This window comes from Camelus dromedarius, chromosome 17 (assembly GCF_036321535.1).
Source record: "Camelus dromedarius isolate mCamDro1 chromosome 17, mCamDro1.pat, whole genome shotgun sequence".
Classification (NCBI taxonomy): domain Eukaryota; kingdom Metazoa; phylum Chordata; class Mammalia; order Artiodactyla; family Camelidae; genus Camelus; species Camelus dromedarius.
In genome coordinates, this window is record NC_087452.1 from 42,671,917 (window position 1) to 42,686,857 (window position 14,941).

The 14,941-nt window shown below is 42.6% G+C and overlaps 1 protein-coding gene across 3 annotated transcripts in view; it reads right to left on the bottom strand.

Annotated features, from left to right (window-relative positions):
* STAC (SH3 and cysteine rich domain) overlaps positions 1-14,941 on the bottom strand; it is a 204,049-nt gene that overhangs the window by 15,991 nt on the left and 173,117 nt on the right. For all 3 annotated transcript variants that reach the window (XM_031469899.2, XM_010982044.3, XM_010982042.3), the window contains 2 exons: positions 12,022-12,086; positions 10,605-10,693 (listed from right to left, as the gene is read on the bottom strand). In XM_031469899.2, the coding sequence (XP_031325759.1) occupies positions 10,605-10,693; positions 12,022-12,086 (154 nt within the window). The remainder of the gene's footprint in view (positions 1-10,604; positions 10,694-12,021; positions 12,087-14,941) is intronic.

The following is a 14,941-nucleotide window of genomic DNA, read 5'->3' on the forward strand; positions in this document are numbered from 1 at the left end:
TTCACATTGGTAATATCATGATCTATGGAAAATCTCGAAATGAGGAAACTGTAGGCCATCAATAGGAGTAGGAATGAAATAACAAAAGCCAACTACAGAATCGGCTTACTGGTGAGGAGGGCGGCGTGATTCGTGTGTGTACGTGTTTATGCGTATGTGTGTGTGAGCTGTATGGTTGCTATCTGGGGTCATTTTCAGCAGTCCTCTGCCTCCCTCATTTGTCAGTTTTCCACTTGCACATAGCAGCTCATCTTGCCCATAGCAACTCATCTTGCCTTTGACTGGGTAAACTGGTTTCAGGGACTCGGAGGGCACAGTGTACACAGAGCACGTGAATGTGGCAAGTGAGCGCTGGCATCTACAGGGAACTCTTCTGCAAGGTGTGATGAAGGCAGTTTAGTCTTCCGTGGATGGGAGCTCCTGGAGAGTGGACTGTGCGTTGCCCTGAGGCCCCCTGCCCAGCCCCTCTCAGTTCCCCATCCAGAGCAGATTCCCGGGGGTGGAGACACTGACACCCTCCCAGTGAGGTCACTGCTTCCGAGAAGTACCTTCTCCACTGTCTGAGGCAACCCGAGACCTCAGCCCGGCCCTCCCAGGGGAAGCACACGGACGAGGCGGCATGCTCTGGGCTTTCCTTGCTTTCGTCATGTTTCGGCTGATAGTGAATATACTGGACTACAAAGGAAATTTGACTTTCTTAATCCCTTCATCTCTGCCTCCTGAGCGGAAGGAAATTAGGTGCCATTCAAGTATTTTTGAATGCTTATGACACATTCGGTCTTGGGTGTGGCCTGAGGGTACAGAGATGAAAAGATTATTCTAAGCATCCATTTTCTTATCTGTCAGGTGAAGATAATAACATACCTCATATTATTATAATATTTATTATTATACCTAATAATAAAATACCTCATTTTTTTTTTTTGTGGATGAAATGAGTTAATACTTGTGAAGCACATTTAGATAACCAGCCCACAGGGGATGGTTGCTATTATAGTTGTTAAGAAATAGTTACTGCCCTCAAGATGCTGGTAATCTCAAAGGGGAAAGACGTAAAAGGAATTTACAGTCAGTGTCATTGCTAAATGAGAAGTATGCTAAAAGAGCACAAATGTGCAGACTTGGCCACGAACAAAAATCCCAAACGTATATGGCTCTTTAAAATTCAGCTACTTCAATTATATTTATATAATTACATACTGTGCATAACATATATATATATATATATATATATATGATCTATATTTACTTTACAAAGTTGCTAAGTGAATTAAATGAGAACACATATGTGGAAGTCTTTAGCCCTGTAACTGATACACAATAGGGCTTTAAAATTCTAATTTCCTCTTAAAAAATGTAGTTTTTCACTGGGAAATGGGGAGATTTAGTAATCAGTACCTTCTAGGTTGGGTGTCCACGTAGGTTTTGGCAGGGACAGTTGATTAATGTATTAATCTTTGACCTCTTAAGTGGCTTCAGATGTTGACCTTTGACGTAATTCAGAGTTTTGGAAGTGTTTCTTTTAACACCCTCATCCCCTCATCTCTCTTGCCCCTTGACTCCAGGTAGTGACCAGTGAGGTGTGGCAAGGCCCCGGGTGGAATGAGTACTCTATAACCCAGGTGGCTGATGGCAGGGGAGATGTTGGGAGGTGGCTGAAGGCAGGGGAGATGCTGGGAGGGTTGAGGAGCTGTCACAGATCCTGGAGAGGGTGGCAACGTTCACTGAAGGAAGTGGCATGACCAGGTGCATTTTCGCACAAGTCAGTCAGTCAGGAAGAGACTTCACCACTTACAGGTGGGGTTTAATTCCGTCTCTCACTCCACTAGATCTTGCTTCCTCTGGTCTCACTCAAACTTTGTGAAAACTCATTAGAATTGTCCAATTTACTCTGCAACTATTTGAGGATATTTTTATATTTCTTACACTTTACGATTCACTAGGCAAAAAGAACCCCAAATCAGCCGCCGTCACTCAGCCAAAACAGATCTCCTGGAGAAACCCATGCTGAGGGAGCAAGGCCAGGAGCCCGTCTCACTGCTCCGTTAGTTTGAGGGCTACTGCTTAGTTTTTCGCCAGGCCCATTTCTCAGTTTCCATCATCCTGGTCCAAAGCCTTTTATAGCCTGAGCATGTGGGCAGGTAACAAGGAACTCCTGAACTCTGCAGTCTGATTTTGTCTTAAGTCTGGCATCTGTAAGACGCCTGCACCTTCTCAAGTCCAGGCCAGCTCGGGGAACAAGCTTTCAGCGAAAGGGCCACTTGGATGGGATTTGGTAAATGTTCCTGAACTGTCAGGGATCACGCTCTCCAGAACCTAACTGAAAAAGGCATTTGAGTGAGAGGGAGGCTGCTAAACACATTAGCGACATTTGGGAAGACATGGGTTTCTTGACACAGTGCAGCATCGGAGCATAATATGCATCAGAGACGTTCCTCAAATAGCCTTAATTGCATTTTGATGTCCTGGTGACTGTGAAGCTTATTTTTAAATCAAATTTGTGCATCAGAATTACATTTAGTTTTAATTAAGCTGATGGATTCGCCAAACAGTGATGTACTTAGAGAATGGAAACGAGACACCAAGAGAGTCCTACTTTGTCTTACTCTGTCTCAAGGGCTCTCCTTTTCTTACTTCATGGAGGGCTTATACGACTGTACAGAGTGAAGGACATTACCTAATAAGTCACAAGCCAGAAGCCCAACGCAGATCACCACACTGAGCATTGTTGGAGGACCAGAAAACCTATATTCTGGTTTGGGGTTGGCCGCTGGCCCACTGTGCATCTTTGGAGCAGTCAGATGAGTCACAGTTGTTCTCAAGTCTGGCAGATAATCAGAATCCCGGGGAACATTTAACTACACAGATCTCCAAGTGGGACCTGACTCTTTAGGCCTGGGGGTGGTCCAGGAGTCTCTGTTTTAATAATATTCTCCAGGAGATTCTTATAGGTTTTAACAAGTGGCTTAATCATCCTAGCCATAATTTTCTCCTTTGTAAAAATACTACTTGCTATGAGTAACGTCCTAGATTTGTTAAAAGAATGCAAAGGGCTGTCGGAGATGGTTTGGAAGACTTTGAATGGGCAAGAAGGATGACTGATATGGGGGTTCTGTCTTCTGGGTTATCTCCCCCTTTCAGTGTAAATTTGAGCTCTTTTACATCTCTGCAAGTTACAGAAAATTGATAATAATGCAAATGATTCTTATCCATAGAAAGGCAAGTGCACTGTGTCTGGGAGAATGTAGTCAGTTATTACCCCGAGAGCACCGACCGGTTTTGCACCTATTTGTAAATTCACATCAGCACTCCTAATTGCCTACGTACCTGTGATGTGTGACTCCTCATTTGACCCAGATATGACATCGTACTGGTTCTCTCATTCATTAATGATTCAAATTAAAATTCTGACACGTGTTTACTGTATATTTGCATAAGTAGGATTTTATCTTAATTTTTAAAAATGATTCTTGACCAGGAATGACTTTTCATGAACACACTCTATAAATCACAAGTTTCCTGTTCTTTCAAACTAGACTTAATGATCCTAAAAGATTAATGAGTGATGTGAGTGGCCAAAATGGGAGAAGTGTATACACTGTCTGAATCTGCTGATGACTACAAATGGTCAGCCTTCTCAGAGAGGAAACCTACCACCATGAACATAGGAGGGAAAGTTTGGGGTAGGAGAAAGACACGTGGACCAAGAAGAGTCTGCCTTCCTGGGTTCTAGCCCTCAGTTACCACTTTCTAACCTGAGTTCCTGGACTTGATTCTCCCTCTCTCCCCTCAAAAGGTGAAAGGACCATGAATTGTCTCATTGGAATATGAACTTAACAGTGAGGTGTCCATTTGCTAAGCTTTAATTAATTTTAAGACATTCTTTATTTAGAATGAAGACTGGAGTGAATACAGTAATCTAAATATGCTTCTGCCATGAATTTCTGCCACTCCTTTTGTAAGGGGGGTTTGCAATTGCCCTGCATTTGGTGTGTCATAAGATAATTCTTTTGTTCTGTAGTTTAACCTATTCTCCCACTGTCGTTTCCTCGCTGCTCACTAACCAAGCTGCACGGGCACCCATGTCCCTCTTTCTGGCAGCTTTGGCTTGGCTGCGAAGCCACCTCCTTGTAAAGCTTTTCCTGACCTCCCAAGGCTGCTCTGATGCCTCCTTAAGGTACGGTAGCAGCATCCGGGACCACCTCCCCACCCACAAGACCTCACGCTGGAGGTGCTTTCTTGTTCACTCTTCTAGTCTGGGCCCCCAGCCTCATGACCACTGGAGCTCTTTGAGAACAGGGCCTGTGATCTCTTCACCCAGCAGGAAGTACATGCTCATTCACGTGTGATGAGTGGTGGGGAGATGGAACAAATCCTGGCAACAGCCACGCAAGGGTTAAAACCCCCTTTTTAACTTGTTTTCAAGTGATGCTTTGAGTCAATCAGGAAGAGGTGAATTCAGGCCATCCATCCCGTCTCCAGAGGTTCTTGTGAATATTAACTAATGAGACAAATGCTTGCCTGGTTTTGCTCAGACTCACCCGTGGAAAAATCCGAGACTAACTGCTTCCAAAAAAGAGTCCAGAGACTCAAGACTCTAAATCAAAATTTGGGGTTACAAAATAAGATATGTTTTTCTTTGAAGCCCTCCAAACTTAGGTGTTCTGACACACACATTGAGTAGCAATTAATTTGTATCTTAGAATTTAATAATATGCGAAAAGCAGTCCCTCTCATCCCCCTCTTGGCTTGTAAATTTCTCTCTCTCTCTCTCTCTCTCCCCTTATGAAATATGGCCATTATCATATAACTCTGTCTGGGGGAGAACTAATAAAAATGAAAATGACTTAGATGTGGAAAGGCAAAATGGACTCTTTGGAATAGGCATATATGGTCACTACAATATGCATTTGGATCTCTGAGTCTTTTACTTATTCTTGATCTTTTATTTCAAAGTCCCTCTGATGTGTTAAGGATTTGTGCTTACTCAGAGTTGTTTACATCTGCTGATTATTTGAGCGGTATCAACTCAGCAAAGCCACTGAAGTTATTCTTACTGATTTTAAAAGAAGGTGCGTTGGTGTGAATAGTGAGTGAAATCTGTAAGTATGTTTTGCAGAGGATAATGGGGCTGGTTCCATCTTCAATGTGGAGGGTAGGGTTTACTTTCATCGAAAGGCATGTGTTTATCAAGCTTTTGCTAGTGTGTGAGTGTGTATATGTGTGTAAAATATGCACATGTATTTGAGTGTGAGTGAATGTGTGAGTTTGTGCATCGCCTATGAGTGTGTGGGAGTGTATCTGTGCACATGTGAGTGTATCACACACACCTATTCACGTCCTTGGCCAGGGGGATGAGTCGACACACTGCCGTTGCGAGTTCACGAGGTGGTGTAGGAAAACAGTGGTGGCAGTGCTCAGGATTCTGGGGTTCTCTAGTCTGTATCTCAGGACCATTATAAACAGCTGTGCTCATGGATTAAGCTGGCATTCCATAAAGTAATTTTCAGGGCTCTTCAAAAAGTTGCTAATAAGGGTTATGGGTTGAAATTGTCTAAGATCCTTAATTATAGAAGGTTGTCTACTATACAAGTTCATTACACTCAGAAACCTGGTGGCCGTTTGACATTACCAGACCTCAGATGGTCAGCAGTGGTCTGGAGAGCCCTTGCGTGGTGGAATCACCGCTTAGGCTTCAGTGCGAAAATCCCACAACTGTAGCTGTCAGGTCAGCAACCACAGAACCTACTCAGAAGATGAGGGCCACGGGGTCACAGCCTCCTTAACGCCAGATCAATGAGAGAAAGTCTCCTTGGATGTGCTTGGAGTCTAGAGAGAGGCTCTAACTGTGTTTTCTCCACTATGTATCTTTACGGTGGTGTTAATGAAGTTGATCAGAAGCCCAGGGAATAAAATGTGAAAATCGAAAGTCAATATATTGAGCACCTCACTTTGTACTGGGCATGAACTCTCGTATTTTACTTACATTATCTCATTAAATACTGTGTCCCTGGGAAGGAGAAAATGGAGGCTGCAAGAGAGTAAACACTTTGCTCAAATCGATGCAGCCAGCATGGGTCAGAGCTGGAAGGCAGACCCAGGTCTGTCTGATGCGAGATCCTGCTCATTTGTGCCCTGCCACCTTGTTCTCTCCTCCTCTGCCCACGATGGTGGGAGAGCAGAGCATCATCCTGGTCTGTGGGCTCCAGACATTTGAGTAGGTAACAGCAGATGAATTTATGAACAAGTTTATTTTACACCGAAACTGTAACAAAGCAGATGGTGCTTTGAAGCGTCTGCCTTTGGACAGCATTTGGAGACTAATCTTGGGACCACAGCACCTCTAAGAGGGGGACTCACTGCGTGAAGAGTAAGGAGGCAGCTTCCCTGTCTCCTCTGATCCCACCCCTCCATCCCCAAACTGTGAGTGTTCCAGTGAAGGCTTGGCAGGGCTTCTTCCAAATTGTCTGAAACCCTTTGTTCTTTGTGACTATGACTACTGGCTACTTCTGGTCTCTTTTTCTACAATTTCTTCTTGACAAATCATTATTATTCACCCTGGGCCCAGCGCTTGTCTCCTCTAGGAAACAGGTCCTGTTTACCCCTCTGAGCTTGGCTTGCTCCTCCTTTATAGTTTCTATGACGTGATCATGGACTTTAGCTGCCTGCTCACTGTCTACGCCAGGCACAGCATTAGTTCATTCATTCATCTCCACAATACTCATTCATTCATTCATGAAATATTTATTAAGCATCCACTGTGTTTCAAGAACTGTACTAACCTCCAGGGACCTAAGGGTTATTAGCCAACACAGATTTTTTTCCTCATGGGGTTTACAAGGGGGATAGAAGTTAACCAAAGAATCCCAGAAATACATAAGTACAAGATGAAATTAGTGCTTTGAAGGAAAAAAAAATATGGTGTTAGGAAAGTACACAGCAGAGGGTACCAGGAAGTGAGATCAGAGCTGAGATCTAGTGCGTACGTAACAGTCAAATGAGTGTGTGTGTGTCTGTGTGTGACAGTGGTGGTGGTGGACGGGTAGGAAGATGGGGGATGGGGCAGAGCAGGAAGCAGGAAGAAAGGTTCCTCGGCAGGTGATGGTGTAGTCCTTCTCGGGGACTAAAGGCCAGTGTGGATGGAGCAGGGAGGTGAGGGGAACAGTGGTGCAAGACACAGCAGGAAAGTCACCAGGGATGAGACTGTGGGTCCTAGAGGTCCCTGGAGATATTCTGGTCTTGACCTAAGGGAAACGTGAGGACACTGGAGTTCAAAGCAATGTCATGAGCAGACGTAAGACAGGCACCATGATGCATAGAAGCAGCATAGAAGCAGAGGCTCGGATGGCTTGGGGAACACCCCCAGACTTCATGGGGGTCACACCGCCAGTGAGTGGCTCGGTGAGGGCTTAAACCCAGGTCAAGTGATGCCCATACTTTTTACTCTTAAATATTCAGTGAGTCCATGTTGATGTGTTCGCTGTCTCTTACTTCGTAAGTCTGAAAAGGAAGCATCTACTTCTGGAGTCTAAACAGAATTGATGGGAGCTAACATTATTAAACTCCTACTGTATACCAGGTGTTATCTTTAGTCAACAGACATCCTATAAGGGCAGGCCTTGCATCCTTATTTTCCAGATGAGAAAACAGAGGTTCAGAGACTGTGAGGTGCCCTGTTGTTACAAAGCAGAGGAGATGGGCAGGTGGTGACATCGTTCACTCCTAGCATCCCCTGTGCTCTCACATCCTTTGTTCCCTTTCCTGAGGATAATACCCGGCACGATGCCCTGAATCCGAACACAGGCGGGATCAGGGATTTTCTTTTTCTACCTTATGGTTTAAGGAGAAAAAGATATTTCACAAAGCCCCAGTTCATTTTCATTCAAGGAATTATACTAAATCTCCAAAGCATTGCCTTACACATTCTAAATCAAGAGCTTGGCTTTTAAAATGGGAACCTAGTCCCTTTGCAAAAAAAAAAAAAAAGTAAGTATGATTTATCACTCCAATCTTACAGTCTGTGTTACGCAGACATTTCACTCCTGGGAATGAATAGTCCTGTTTGCCTCGAAGCAGACTGTAAACGTTTGATTCGTGACCAGATGACTTGACTTTTAATGGCCTGCAACTGACTAAAATAAGCCCCCAAACTTACGACTACCACCAGGCAGTTAGACTTTATTCCCCAGTACCCCAGAACCTTTCTAGATTTCTCTGGGGTTGTTTTTCCCATCTGTTGACTTCAGAAAAATCTTCTAACATAAAACTGTGGGACCTGCACAATGGGGAGTTGTTATATTTTAAATTGTAGACACCCAAATGGTAACCTCAAGAAGGATCCAGTATACTACTTATTGCAAAGTAAATACAGGTCATCCTTGTTTCATCAGCAGATGGTTAACTGTAGACTCTGAGTTGAGGGCAAGGCACCACCCCAGCGATGAAGCCCAGGCAGGCTCTGCTGGGCAGGGTTTGCTACATCTTTGATAGAATAGGGCTTCCCCTGATCAATGCCATCTCCTGCCGCATCTAAGCCATGCTGTTTGGATAATGTTTCCAACTCCAGCCAGTGAGTTCAGCATGGTGATTCTCCCTCAAGGATGGAGAAAATGCAGATGGAGAGCCTAACTGTCTGAATGAATCTAAGGAGCTGGGATCCAGGCCTGAACTCTGTTCTGGAAAGGCCTAAGAATCTGAGTACAGATGAATAATGAAACCAAGGTGACCCTGGGTGTGAGGGCAGAGGTGGGGAGAGCTGCCAGACTCCTGCAGGACACCTCCATCTGCTACGGAGTCTCGCTGGGTGTTGCACCCTGAGGGGCAGCTGAGCTGCTGAGGGTGGCCCCGTGGCATATGGGACCCTGGAAACACATGCTAAGTGGAGGTGTCTGGTAGCTCTCTCCTCTTAAGGAGCTTGGGGGAAACTGGAAGAGGAGAAGGCTGATTCCACAGAGGAGGAACCATATTCTGGCAAAGCCAGAGGGACCATGCAGGGAAGTGGCACAGACCTGTGGATGTGGAAGAGCCAGAGAGCTGCAGGGTGGAGACAAGGCGTTCCAGAAGCCGTCTGCAGGGGCCGGCCAGGGACTGAGAACCCGGCCTGCAGGGCATTCAGACAAGTGGAGCCCACCCCAGAATGAAGGCTGTTTCCCTAATGCTCTGACATTTACATGGTTTTTCGTGCTAATTTCTCTGTCCACTCTCTTCTGAAGAGGAAAGAACCCACTCTAAGGGCCCATTTGGCTAGAAAAGCAGCCCCTTGTATCCTGCTCTAAGACTGGAAAACGCCAAAGCCTTCTGCTGAGATCCTTGTGTTCTGGGTCACGATTACTGGGAAGGGGTGAGGTCTTTTCTCTGAAACAGGCCGGTGAACACCACATTACAAAAACTGTGATGACTACCAGTTCCTGAGTGTTTACAATGATTGTGCTGTGTGCTTTATGAAACTGAGGTGGGAAGCCCCATAAAAAAGACCGGCAGGGCCACTACTCTCCTGTCAGCACTATCCAGTTCCCTGGCCCAGAGGCTCTATCTCACTTTTTGCGTCTTTACTTCTGAACAAGTGGAACTTACTCCTAAAATGCTGTTGGTTCCCTGAGCTCACTCCTGATTGGTCCATTTCTACAAAGCTTGTTCCTAATTAGTCAACTTTTGTTATACCTTATTTGCATATGATGTTGCAAAGTGTAAAACTGGCAGCCTATAAAAGCCTGTGTAAATCTGCAGACGGGGTCCAGAGCTTGGAGTATTAACTCCTCTGGGCCCGCGGCGTAATAAACCTGAGTTCTCCAACTCTCCAAGTGCTGCTTGGTCTCTCCCCCGGATCCAGGTTGCTGTTACAACTGAGCTGTAACACTGAGCTGTAACACATTTTTCTACAACAAAACATACTCATTTCATCCTCAAAAATGCCTTAAGGCGAGAGGTCATTATTATTCTTTTGTAAGGAAATCAGAGTAAGGAGGTGTTTAAAAATTGCTTACGGTCACACAGTAAGTAGAATGTGAACACAGGATTGACTCCAGCTTAACTACCCCTGAAGCACAAGGAAGTGGTAAACTGTGGTCCGGAGGAAGTGTGAGATCTCACGCTGGCTCACCTGCCCTCCCTGTGTGTCAGTTACCATAATATGGAACAGTTCCCAAAATAGCAAGACAGGGGGCGCTGCCTGTCTCTGGCAGGATAAGCAGAGTTTTAGTTGTATTCTTCAATCAGTGTTAATTCGGGCGGTAAATACATTTTTGGTTCCCTATTAGACCCTACAGGATGCTCAACTTTCATGAAAATTCCCAGTAGCAGTTTTACTGCTAATGTACTAACCATGTTTCTCAAAGTGTGGTCCCTGGACCAGCAGCAGCAGCACCATCACCTGCAGACCAGTAGGAAATGCAAATGTTCAAGCCCCACTTCGGCCCTGCTGAATCAGAAACCCCTGGGATGAGACCCAGCGGTCTGTGTTAACCAGCTCTGCACAGTAACATCTGAGTCACTCCTCTAAGGAATTTGGAGGTAGCACAAATGGAATTATTATTTTTTCACCTGGAACAACATTGACTACAGCATTTTTTTTTCATTCTCTTTGTTCTTTAAAAAAATATTTTTACCTCATCTCCAAATCTTCATTCTCTTGTGGGATAAATTTGTACAAGGCAACATAGGTGTTCATCTGTAATGGGTCTTTGCAAAGAGGTCCCTGAAAGAGAAGATGAAAGTAAGAGAAGGAAGGAGGAAGACATGGAGAGAAGAAAGAAAATAGGAAATGGAGAAGCTAGATGTAATTCTAGGGAGTGGATCTTGTGTTAAAATATCTAACCGTTGTCAAAGACTATTTTTCATTTCCTAGCTGAGTTTGATCTCATTACAAACCATATGAAAATACTGCTGTAGAACTCTTTGTCAGAAATCCTAAATATTTTCATCAAAGCCATTTTTTGATACAGTTGTTCATGAAAGGTGATAACAGGCTTGGGCCCAGGCAAGAGAACATTCCCTCTATAGACAGGAGCCATGTGAATAGTAGCCAACAGCTTCCAATTCCTAAAATGGACTTTTTATCAGTTACCTTAAAGTTTGGTGTCTAGTGTATCAAAGGGACCCAGATATTTTCATCTGGGAACGAGTTCATTCCAGGAAAGAGCATAGATTTTGGCATCAGACTGATTTAGTATATATCATGGTACCACCATCTACTGGCTATGAAATCTTGCAGTAATAAAGATAAAAGCTGCCATTTTCAATAGCTGACTGTGCCAGGCCTTACAGTACCTGCATTAGCATACTCCAACCTGACAACAGCACCTGGGAGGTAGATTGTGTCCCCAGTTTGTAGACTATACAATAGCCTTATAAATGTTATACAAATATTAGTTGTTAATTATTAACTACATAAATGTTAATGTTATTTAAGTGTTTAGACTTTACAATATACATAATAAATTTAAGATTCTACAATATATAATGTATTATATACTGTATCATTGTATATGTATATATTACATATGTAAATACAATTGTATAGTATATTGAAATACATAATAATATAATAAATGTATGCCATGTATAGAAGACATAAACCAAACTTGCAGACAGCTATTTTCTTTTTATCTATGATTTGCTCGGCTATCCAAGGCTCAATATTCTATTCTATTTATATATGTATATTTACATAAAATATAGTAGTATGTACTTATATGCTATAGTACGTAAGTACTATGTAAATAAAAGTCATAATATATAATTATATAATTTACACACTATAGAGCGTATATCAACTTGGATGTAACATACGTAACAAACAAAAGTGCACAGTATAATATTTATCCTTTTTACCTTGGATGCACTGTGATATTTCTGTTTGACTCCAAGCTACCTTTGCTATGGTATGTTACGCTTCATTACTCTCATCTCTGAAAATGCTAGTCTGGGATCCACTAAACTGATTTCATGACCCACTTGGGTGGTGACCTACAGTGTGACCTAAGGACCTCGTTCTGGTCTGTATTCCGTAATGTCCGTAAATACCTGGTGGTTTATGTTCTTTGCTTGGTCTCTGAAATCGTCAGTGCCATTTTCTGGGTACGTGAACACTGCAGGAGAAAGGAAAAAGCAGGAGCTTTATGAATATGTTCTGCATGTTTTGGACACATGCTTGAAAGATGTGGTTTTATTTATTCTCTGCACCATAGCTTCAACTTGACCTCTCACTGCCTTTTCCTCATCCCCAGTGACCCAGCTCTTGTGTCATCTTCCATGTGATGCTTCCCCGCCTCCCCTGGCAGTGGTCTGCAGCACCCTCTCTGCAGACCCACACCGCTGTGCACACCTCCAGGCCGGCGTGCCCCCTCTTGCATCCCTTGGTCTCTTTTGGCAGAGTTATTCTCAGGAGCAGAAACCACATCATTCATCCTTGCTAAATGTACTGAATCATTTGTTAATGGGATGGTGGGTAAGGTATGCCTAGTTTAATTGTATTTGAATTTCCTTTCCTAAACAACACATTCTTTTATCTCTATTTACTATCTTGATTCTAATTCCTTTTCCTTATTATTTGCAGAGCAGTTTTATTTATTTATATACACATGTATATAAATAAAATGATTTCGTTAAGACCTGCAACACTTATTCTGGTATCTCTCCGAGCTGTAGTCTCATACATTTAATCTTCTTCCACCACTTTTTAAAAATTGAAGTACAGTTGATTTACAATGTTGTGATAGTTTCAAGTGTACAGCAAAGTGATTCAGCTATATATATTGTGTGTGTGTGTGTATATATATATATATATTTTTTTTTTAAAGGGACTTTTCCCCAGCTGGATTGATTATGTCTTTTTTTTTTTAATTGAAATACAGTCAGTTACAATGTGTCAATTTCTGGTGTACAGCACAATGTCCCAGTCATGCATATACATACTTAGATTCATTTTCATCTCCTTTTTCATTAAAGGTTATTAGAAGATATTGAATATAGTTCCCTGTGCTATACAGAAGAAACCTATTTTTTAAAAATCTATTTATAGTGGTTAACATCTGCAAATCTCAAACTTCCAAATTTATTCCTTCCCACTCCCTTTCACCCGGTAACCATAAGATTGTTTACTGTGTCTGTCAGTCTGTTTCTGTTTTGTAGATGAGTTCATAGTGTCCTCTTTTTCTTAGATTCCACATATAAATGAAATCATACGGTATTTTTGTTTCTCTTCTTGGCTTACCTCACGTAGAATGATGATCTCCAGCTCCATCCATGTTGCTGAAAATGGCATTATTTTATTCTTATTTTCATGGCTGAGTAGTATTGCATTGTATAAATATACCACAACTTCTTTATCCAGTCATCTGTCAGTGGACATTAAGGTTGCTTGCATGTCTTTGCTATTGTATATAGTGCTGCTGTGAACTGGGGTGCATGTGTCTTTTTGAATTAAGACTTCCCTCCGGATATATGCCCAGGAGTGAGATTGCTGGATCATATGGTAACTCTATTTTTTGTTTTTTGAGTAATCTCCATACGGTTTTCCATAATGGCTGCATATATATATATATATTTTTTTTTTTCTTTTTCTTTTTCAGATTCAGATTCTTTTCCATTACAGGTTATTACAAGATATTGATGATAGTTCCCTGTGCTCTACAGTAGGTCCTTGTTTTCTAGTTTCTTAATGGTATCTATATTCTATCTTGCAGATTTAAGCTTTAGTCTTAAACTTCAAAGTATTTCCTTGATCTCTTATTGTCAATGTACTGGGGCTATTATTCGGGGAAAAAAATTAAATAGTGGTTTCTCATTTAGTTTGTTCTTGGCATATAAATTCTCTACCTTTGGCATTTAAACAGCCACTCTGTGGCCTTTGGTAAAGAAAACGCCTGCTTAAAATGGGCAGGGGTTTTCACTGTCCACACACACACAGCAGTGGGAGGTCCCTGCTGGGTGTGGGGGCCTCTGCCGTTGCCAGTTCAATCAGCCATATCTGCCTTGGAGACCAGCATCCCATATCTTCCTTAAACAAAAATAAAATGTGGCCAGTGTCTCCAAGTTGATACAACAGGGTTGTGGTGTTGATCTACCTTTTACATGACTTGCCATTCAAAAATAACACATGCTGCTTTAGTCTTCCCTCTGGTGTCCCTTGAGAGTATCCAGGGAATCAGCAGAGGAAGAACAACACACCCCAGAAGGCTCTGTCCCTACTGCAGTGAGTGCGCTGACAGTCTCCACTGTCCTTACAGTGGACTCAGTAGCCGTGCTGTAGAAAACCCGCTTCACATCAAGAGCCCCTGTCAGTGTCCCGATGCTTAGTAAACACCTGTTCTCCACGGTTTACAGTTCCAGAACCTGGGGTGCAATTCCATCATCCCTAGGAAGCCAGCATGCAGTCACTGAAGGAGCCCTGGACTGTAGGAAAGGGACAACGAAGGCCTGATCCTGCAGACCTTGTGTGTCTCAGTGTTTGGCCGTGTGCCTTCCTGGATTAAACAGAGTAGAGACTAGCAATACTTTTCTCTGGTTTTATGTGATTACCTGAAATCCTGGCATAAGACTGATCCTTTAAGTATAAAACTGGATGCATTTAAAGAATACTGAATCCTTGAATGGAAATATGCAAAGAAAATCTTCCTGGAAAATTCTTGATTGGCACTAAAAGGGGAACTACATGAGGTGTGTATGCAATATTTAGTTTGACAGATTTTACAATTTTGTAATTTCATATCATTTTAGGTTTTTATTGACTACCCATCAGCCATCTGGTTCAAAGTGTGCACCATTTTTGTGAGCTATGCTGAAAATTATTTGAAGTGACTACAAATGTGTTTTCAGCTATACGCTTGGAAGCAAAACTAGAACACTGCAAAAAATGATTTTTATAACCTAATCCTTCTGGCTATTTCAAAGACTTTGATTTGAAGGGAAAGGCATTAAAAAAAAAGAACTATTTCATCAAAAA